At 40.8% G+C, this 8,352-nt stretch overlaps 1 protein-coding gene across 1 annotated transcript; it reads right to left on the bottom strand.

The window, feature by feature from the left end:
* Positions 1–3,265: 3,265 nt before the first annotated feature.
* LOC109374275 (olfactory receptor 10G2) lies at positions 3,266–4,374 on the bottom strand. The gene has a single exon (XM_019628747.1). The coding sequence runs from the start codon at positions 4,280–4,282 to the stop codon at positions 3,326–3,328; it is 957 nt and encodes a 318-aa protein (XP_019484292.1). The 5' UTR covers positions 4,283–4,374; the 3' UTR covers positions 3,266–3,325.
* Between the last annotated feature and the right edge of the window lie 3,978 nt (positions 4,375–8,352).

Here is an 8,352-nt window from a genome sequence, read left to right as displayed (position 1 = left end):
TTTTTAAAGATTTTTATTGGGGAATTGGGGGGATGGGAACAGTGCTGGGGAATTGGGGGAAGGGGAACAGACAAGTTGCTGTCATTTTTGTTCTTCAGTCTAGTTGTGGAGGACGTTGCTTCACTGGCCCAAGTTGGCACCATCATTGTGCTCTTCCCAGGCGAGGCAGCTCAGTCGCCGGCTTCTGGACGGCCGCTCACGCTGTCTGCTGGCTACATACGGTAGCCCATAGCAACCCACTGTAGCAGGGCCTGCAGCCTCCGCCGTCGCTGGCGACTCACGGCAGCCCAGCTCCAGGTTGAGCTGTTTTTCAGCATCTTAGCTGTGGAGGGCTGTGTCACTGGCTCTCATATGTGGGATCCAAACTGGGGCCCTCTGGTGTCCCAAGCCAGCTCTTAACCATTGCGCCACTCCGCCGGCCCTATTATTAATTTTATAACATAAATTAGTCATGAGCCGAGTAAGGGCTATATATCACTGGATGATTACAAGACGACAAGTCAAGTTATCCAAAGAATCTCGATCTTTCAAAGTACTCAAATATTTCTAGGTTCATAGTGGGACTCCAACACATAAAATCTGAAAGATACTAAACATTTGAATGGAGGATCTAACACTGAAGCAAATGATATGCATGTTATTTATAAAAGATGAAAAATAAAAATTCAAGTACCTCATTGAAACAATGAAGGAGATAAAGTCTAAAAGACTTCTAGCAAATAGTGAATAGAAAATAGAAATGACTGTACAATACCAAATGTCTTAAATTTGAAGACATGTAAGCTATTGATATTCTCTTTATCCAGTATGCTATCCTTGTATTTAACTTAATGACTATGACGAATACTCATAAGGACTTTTGTAGGCTCATTCTGATCTTGTTTTCATACCTATTTTCCTCTAAAGCTTAAGTTTCTAAAATCACATGTTTTTCAACCATAGAGATTTTCTTTTTTCTTTTTCTTTTTTTTTTTTAGCTGAGCCATCCCGCCACCTGTTGGCAGCTCATGGCTGCTCAGCTCGGGCTGACTCGAACCACTGTTGCTCAGAGCTCAAACTCTTGAGTGAGCTCTTAACCAACTGAGCCACTCAGCCGGCCCTTACAACCATAGAGATTTTCAAAAAAAGAGTATCACCTCTCTTTGATACTTTCTATCCCTGCCGGTAGTATTTCTCTCTAGCTGACCTAGAAACTTTTTCCATTTCCACCTGGAATAAGGTTGGGTGTTAGAGGTTGGAGCAAGCCATTACCAGAGGGTAGGAACCATGATATTTAGAATTACTGTGGGTCAAACTGGGGTCTCATCTCAGTTGTTACATACAGGGAGTAGTAGCTATATATGGACTTGGGAGTCAGAAACTTCTATATTCAAACCCTGGCTCCACAGCGTGTTCAGGTAAAATCTCACAGCATAAAATAAACATAAACTGTCAGGATTTGGAGGAATTTGGAGTGCATCTAATCTGATTATCTTTCATGAAGTTTAGAGTGAAGTTTCCTGAGCTCTTTTTGACCTTGTTCCCTTGGATTCATTTGGGAATGAATCCAGCTTCAGTGTTCTTTATCTTGAGATTTTTGGTGCTCCCTGTATCCTTCAGTGTGAGCTTGATAGAACATCTTATTTTCCAGTTATTTTCTCATCTTTGCAATATATATGGCATTTCCAGAGCCACATTGATACTCAGATGTCTGGAGCAAGCACTCATCATGGGAGTTAACTTTTCTTTAGTTTTATTTCCTGGGAAAAATAAACCTAAAGAATGATAGTAGAAGATGCTCTCATCAACAAGAGTGTACCCCATCTCAGGGATTAATTGTTCACTGTTACATATGTAGCTCAAGAAAACCTAAATGTCTACAGGCTGTAAATAATTGTGTCATTACTCTGGAGGACAGGACTTGGAGAGTTGTGTAACACTTTTCCTCCTGGCTCTTCTAATTGTTTCGTCCCTTGTCCCTTCTGGCTTCGGGATGGCAAATTGTTTGAGTGTCACTAAGCCCCAGGTTACTCAACTTTTCCTTGTGGTCCTCCTACTCCCATATCTTTGTAAATAGTCCCTATGCAAAGAAATTCTCTTCAAATTATTATGTTTTGAGTAGGCCATTTATTTCCTTTTGGGAAATCAGTACCATCCATATGAGTTAAGAGTTATTTGCATATGTTCTTGGGTTCTGGGTAGTGAAGGAGGTCATTTGGAAGAAACATAAAGGCCAAGATCCTCACTAGGAAGAGTTTTAAAATTTGGAGCTTATAGTTTGACACTCTTCTAAGAAACGTCCTTAAGAGATTAGACAATATGAATTTGGACGGGAAGTGTATTCCACCTAGAGGAGACAACTTGAGCAAAATAGTGGCAGGCAAGTATTGGGCATGCTCAAAGAAGGGCAGTAAATTAGTGAGGACGAGAGAGGAAAAGGTTAGAGTTGTCTTGGAAGATAAGGTTTGTTGGGTCCAGATTTTTTTTTGGACTTTGAATTCTAGATTAAGGGGTCTGACTTTATTCTACATTATCGCAAAGTCTTACAGATTCTATGGTCCAGAAGGGTAATTTTTACTGCAGTATGGATGAGGAAGAAGAGGACAAAAGATTATTTAGGAATCAAGAGAGATATTCTAAAGGTGGAAGGGACAGAATTTGATGTCTTAGCACATGGGAAGAGTGAGGGACAGGAAGAAAACATAAATCGTCCAGTATTTTCAAGTTCAAGTGTTTGGAAATGTTAATGCCATGCACAAGCAAAGAAACAGAATTTATAGGAGTCTAGGGTTCAGGGGCAAAGAGAATGAAAAAAGGGCTAGGGTAGCATTATGTCATTTGTTTTACCTTCCACATTTCCTGGCATAATATGCTTCTGAAGAGTCTGACACATTCTCATCCTATTCAACCTTTGATAAGGCATTTTCTTTTCTTTTCTTTTCTTTTTTTTTAGCTGACCTGTCCTGCCACTTGTTGGCAGCTCAGCGGCAGCTCATCTCGATCCAGGAATCAAACCGCTGTTGCTCAGAGCTTACACTCTTGAGAGAGCTCTTAACCAACTGAGCCACTCGACTGGCCCAATAAGGTAGTTTTTTATGCCACAAGATAATCAGAAGTGGTACAAGCAATGTATCCATTTATTTCTAAACAAATAATGTAAAACAATTTGAACGAATTTAAAAAGATAAAAAAGATTATGAATCCAAAGAAGTCAGAACTTTCTTCTAAATAGAATTAAATTCTGTTCAGTTTAAATCATTAACAGTTTATTGAACATTTGTCACATGCAGCAATAGCTGAAAAGAGTGGTAGTGATGGATGGTGTAGGTAGTCCCTGAGCCCATAGTTACTTATTTTTATTCGCAGCCCCTAGACCTGCTGTTATTCTCTTCAGAGCAGACTTCACTTCTTGGTTCCTCAGTGTATAGATGAGGGGGTTCAGTAATGGGGTGACAACAGTGTAAAACACAGCCACTGCTCCATCCAGGGGACTCTTGGAGCCAGCCCGAAGGTAGATGAAAATACAGGGGACATAGTAGACTGTGACCACGGTTAAGTGGGAACCACAGGTGGAGAATGCCCTGCGCCGTCCATCAGAAGTGCGTATCTTTAAGATGGCGTAGACTATGTTGGCATAGGAGAGCAGAATTAACATGAAGCAACTGGCAGCCACTACCCCAATGTCCACAAAGGTCACAAGCTCATTGACAGTCGTGTCAGCACAGGCCAGTTTCAATACTGCAGGGATGTCACAGATAAAGTAATCCACCTGGTTGGGCCCACAGTAAGGCAGGCGGAAGGTCAGGGTGGCTTGGATAGACCCATGGATGGAGCCGGCCACCCAAGTTCCAGCCACAAGAATGGTGCATAGTTTCCCATTCATGAGCACCGGGTAGCGCAGGGGCTGGCATATTGCCAGGTACCTGTCATAGGCCATCAAGGTGTAGAGGAAGCACTGGGTGCTGCCCAGGAAGTGAAAGAAATACAGCTGAGCCACACAGCCACCAAATGGGATTGCCTTACTGGCAGGAGTAAAATCTAGTATAAGGCGAGGAACAATGACTGAGGAGAGCCACATGTCCAGGAATGAGAGCACGCCCAGAAGAATGTACATGGGGCGAGCATGGAGCTTTGGGTCAGCCCACACAGTGAACAGAATGAGCAGGTTCCCCAGCTGAGTCAGGATGTAAATGATGAAGAAGACCAGGAAGAGAAGGATCCTCAGATTTGGGGGATGAGATAAGCCCAGGAGAATGAAATCTGTCACCACGGTTTCCAGGGATGTGTTTTTGGTCTTTCCCATGTCTCTCTGTAGTCTGCTAAGATGAATGGTGAAGTCAGACAAGGGAAATACAACACAGGGAGGTGGTGAAAGAATGCTTTTGTCTGATGATTAATGCCTAAGAGTTATGAGAATAACTCCTAACATGAGTTATGAAACTGAATACTATTAAATGTTTTTTTAAAAGAAGTGGTGTTATCATTTGTTATTTTGGTTCACTTGAGATAAGAAACTATCCAGAGGCTGGTTAGTTTCCTAGATGAATGGAAACACTTGTGTATTGGGAGATACTTAGAAGCTAAATTTGGCAGATCAAGAAATAGGGGAACATATGAAGGACAGAGAAGGACTTATAACTCCAAACAAAAAGGATGTTCACTGAAGCAGGGCTAAGGTTGAATTTGAGCAGTGTGGAATGCGTATCTCACAATTACTACATCTAATTTTTCTTCCACTTAATCATCATTGCAATGTCTCCTCTTTGCCCTCAGCTAAAATCCCATTTCCTCACAATAACATGCAAAAATATTCATTATCTGGCCCTTATTTACCACTCCATCACATCACTTTTATTTATTATCTACACCCTCTTGCAATTCCTTCTCAGTGTTCGGATGCACAGGACTCCTCAGGGCTCTCTCATGAGCAGGCTCCTATGTACAGGCTGCCTTCTCTGCTCTCTTCACGTGGGTAATACTTCTTTCACCACTTTGCCTTCAGGACTGAGTTTGGGGTCCTCACCTTCAGGAAGGCTTTCCTGATTCCCAAGGACCATGCTTACACTTTTCAGAGCAGGTATCACATTATATTGCCATTGTCCAATTTCTTTTTTCTTTTTTTAGCCGAGCCATCCTGATACCTATTGGCAGCTCAGCAGCAGCTCAGCTTGGGCCAGGAATCAAACCGTTGTTGGCTCAGAGCTCACACTCTTGAGCGAGCTCTTAACCAACTGAGCCACTCGGCCGGCCCCCATTGTCCAATTTCTTAATGTCGCCTCCATTCAGTTATCCCATCTAGCATTGTACATTCACTTGTACAGTGCTAGATGGGATGATAAATGGCTGATTGAAAATATGTTGCCAAATCCCACTGAATAATGACACAATGCTTCTTTCTCTCTTTGATCTTATTTGTCTGATGCTTGGGCCCACCTGGCTAGCAAGGGTCATCTCATTCTTATGTAGTATGGATTTAGTTTTATTATAACAAATTCCAAGGGTCATTCATGTTTTTCTATTACTCCAGGATATATCATTAATATTTATTGATGTATGTGGCCCATTGATTTGGGATTGGATTTTTTGGTATGGAGTTACAGAGGAATTATTGTTTATTATAAAAGCATTCATTAATGCAGGAATTAATCTTTTTGTATATATATATATTATATATATACACACAAAATTTATATATATAAAATCAGTCTATCATACAGTAACTCTCAAACCCTTGAAAGAATATGAAGCACCTAATTCAGATGATAAGAAAAGATAAAGGGATAAAACATATTTGTTTCACTCTTTTTGTTGACTAGGCTGTTAGATAAAAATTTCTCTCTCCGCACTAGGGTTTGAGATACATTCATTTGTCATTTAGCCATAAAATATCTTTGTAATTTAAATGATTATTTTCAGGAAGCAGATTAATCAGATAACAGATTAATTATAAATAACATGTGAGTGTTAACAGGTTTACCAATTTAATCTTCATCAGAAAATTCCAAGAGATTTTTATGTTGGCTATTTTCTAAAATAACACAATTCCTATATTAACATTTAAGAGCTATTAATAGTAATAATAATACTTAATATACCTGGCTCTTCAGGGTCCACAGAAAATGTTAAGCACCCTCTGCCCACAAAGAAAGAAGAAATACCAGATTTTTATTGCCTGAATTTTCGGTGGACACCCTGGTTTATTTGAAAATGGATGGGAAGAACTAGTTTTTATTTCTTTGGCTAGAATATAGAAAAGAGATAGAAAGAATTGAGATTAAGATTATGCATAAAATACTACTAATGAACCAAAGTAATTTTTTTGTCAATACAGACATATAATATCAGTGTTCTTCCACTTAAATGATATATTCCTGAAATGTTCCATGAAAGTTAATTGTATATAAAATCAGATAAAACTGTACCACTAGGGAAATTATTTGGAGGATTTCCATAAATGCATGTTCATATATGGTGAAAAAATTCTCCCCAATTTATCTGCTTTGCTAGTCTGATTTTTCCCATTTGTTTTGCACAAATCTGGTTCCACTTCTCCCAGGTGCCCTGTTGGAAGAAAGTTCCTTTTACCTTCTAAGTTCTGGGTGCCCTTCCTGGTAGGACCAGGAAGCTGAGGTGGGTAACAGCTGCTGGGTGTGAGGGCAGATTACTTTTTTAGGTTGACTCTGCAGAGGGTGGAGGTTTTGACTTGGGGTGTGGTGTTCAGGGGCTGTAGAGGAAGGCAGTCTGTGATGCAGAGAGGTGGACAGGGTAGATTTCCAGATGGTGGATCTTTGGAGAAACAGGGAGCATGTTTGCAGAAGGTTAGATGCTTTGATGAGACAGAGCAGTCTGGGCACCGGCACCCCTTGTCCCTCCATTTCCCGATCCAGTAGATTTATGTGTCACTTTGTTTTAGGTCTGCTCCTGTTTTTAGCTGTGGGAACTTAGGATATTTAAAGTAAAGAAAGGAGCGGACTTAAAAAGTTTCAAAAAATTAAGAATAATTTTAATATATCTATCCTGGCTAATTAACCAACTTATTTTAAAATCTCCCAAGTTATAGACTATTTGATAGTGCTAAAATCATGTTAGAAAGTAGTTGGAATTTAAATATAAAAGCAAAAGGTTAAAATAAGGGCCCAGTGACATTAGAGAATAAATAATACATGTTTAAAAAGCAATTATCCTGGAAACTCTAGGGAAAGGCTGTGGGGATGGGTGAAAGACTGGCGTTGAAAAGATAAGGACAGGGCCGGCCGAGTGGCGCGATGGTTGGGAGCTCGCTTGGGATGCCGGAGGGCCCCGGTTCGGATCCCACATNAGCTCAGCAGCAGCTCAGCTCAAGGCGGGAATCTAACCGCTAGTTGCTCAGAGCTCACACTCTTGAGCAAGCTCTTAACCAACTGAGCCACTTGGCCAGCCCTGCCTGATCTTTTTTTATATGAGTATTTTGCAGCTTCCACTGTTTCAGGAAGCATGACTTCAGTTCCACTAAGTTTCAGAAAGGAAACTGTTGAATTTTATGGGCCTAGGTTTGTATATTGCAACCAGAATGTGTGTGAAGAGGTACTTTATGAAGTGGGGCTGCACAGGTACAGGTTCATAATTTCTTAAGATATTCATAATTTAATCTAGTTTCATGGATTCAACTGACATCTTTCTAGCTCTGTTTCACAAAAATCACTCTGTTCCACAACAGTAGTTATGTTTATTGATGAAAGTAATAATGATATACACACACCTCTAAGAGTAGTTAGGTTTTGTGGATGAAACATGCATGTGACCCCAAGATCTGACAGGCTCCATAGCATCACATCTCCTCTGGCAATATGAGGTCCCCAAGGTTAGGTGTTATACAAGATACATATCCATTAACTCTGGTTTCTATCTATCATTATTTTATTCATGTCACAATTGGCAATTTTATGGCTTCTGATGAGAGAGATGCAGATAAAGAGATGGGCAGCCACTGCTGTTGCACTGTCCCCGTTGTTGCCCCTTCCCCTCCAACTGTACTGACTTCCAGGGGATTTAAAGAGCCTGTGTCTTTTTCTCTTCATTTTTTGTTTTACTTAGACATATAACTACACCTACCTATAAGATGGACTGGGATAGTGGGGCAGCCAAGTTCTAGACGAGGGAGGAAGGAGAGAATGGATTTTGGTGGACAGTTAGCCATGTCTACCACAGTGCCTACTAGTAGCTATTAGGGAAAAGAGGGCTGCAATATAAACATCAATAAAACATTCTTTCTATTCTTCACGGACTCTGATCTAAACTATAATACAGGGCCGGCCGAGTGGCGCGATGGTTAAGAACTCGCTTGGGATGCCAGAGGGCCCCGGTTCGGATCCCACATATGAGGGCCAGTGACAC

The sequence above is a fragment of the Hipposideros armiger genome, unplaced genomic scaffold, assembly GCF_001890085.2.
Source record: "Hipposideros armiger isolate ML-2016 unplaced genomic scaffold, ASM189008v1 scaffold_807, whole genome shotgun sequence".
In the NCBI taxonomy this organism is placed as follows: Eukaryota; Metazoa; Chordata; class Mammalia; order Chiroptera; family Hipposideridae; genus Hipposideros; species Hipposideros armiger.
This window is presented reverse-complemented; position numbering and strand designations above follow the sequence as displayed.

Excerpts from the sequence above, each read along its gene's own strand:
- LOC109374275 (XM_019628747.1), bottom strand. The coding sequence starts at position 4,282 with ATGGGAAAGACCAAAAACACATCCCTGGAAACCGTGGTGACAGATTTC.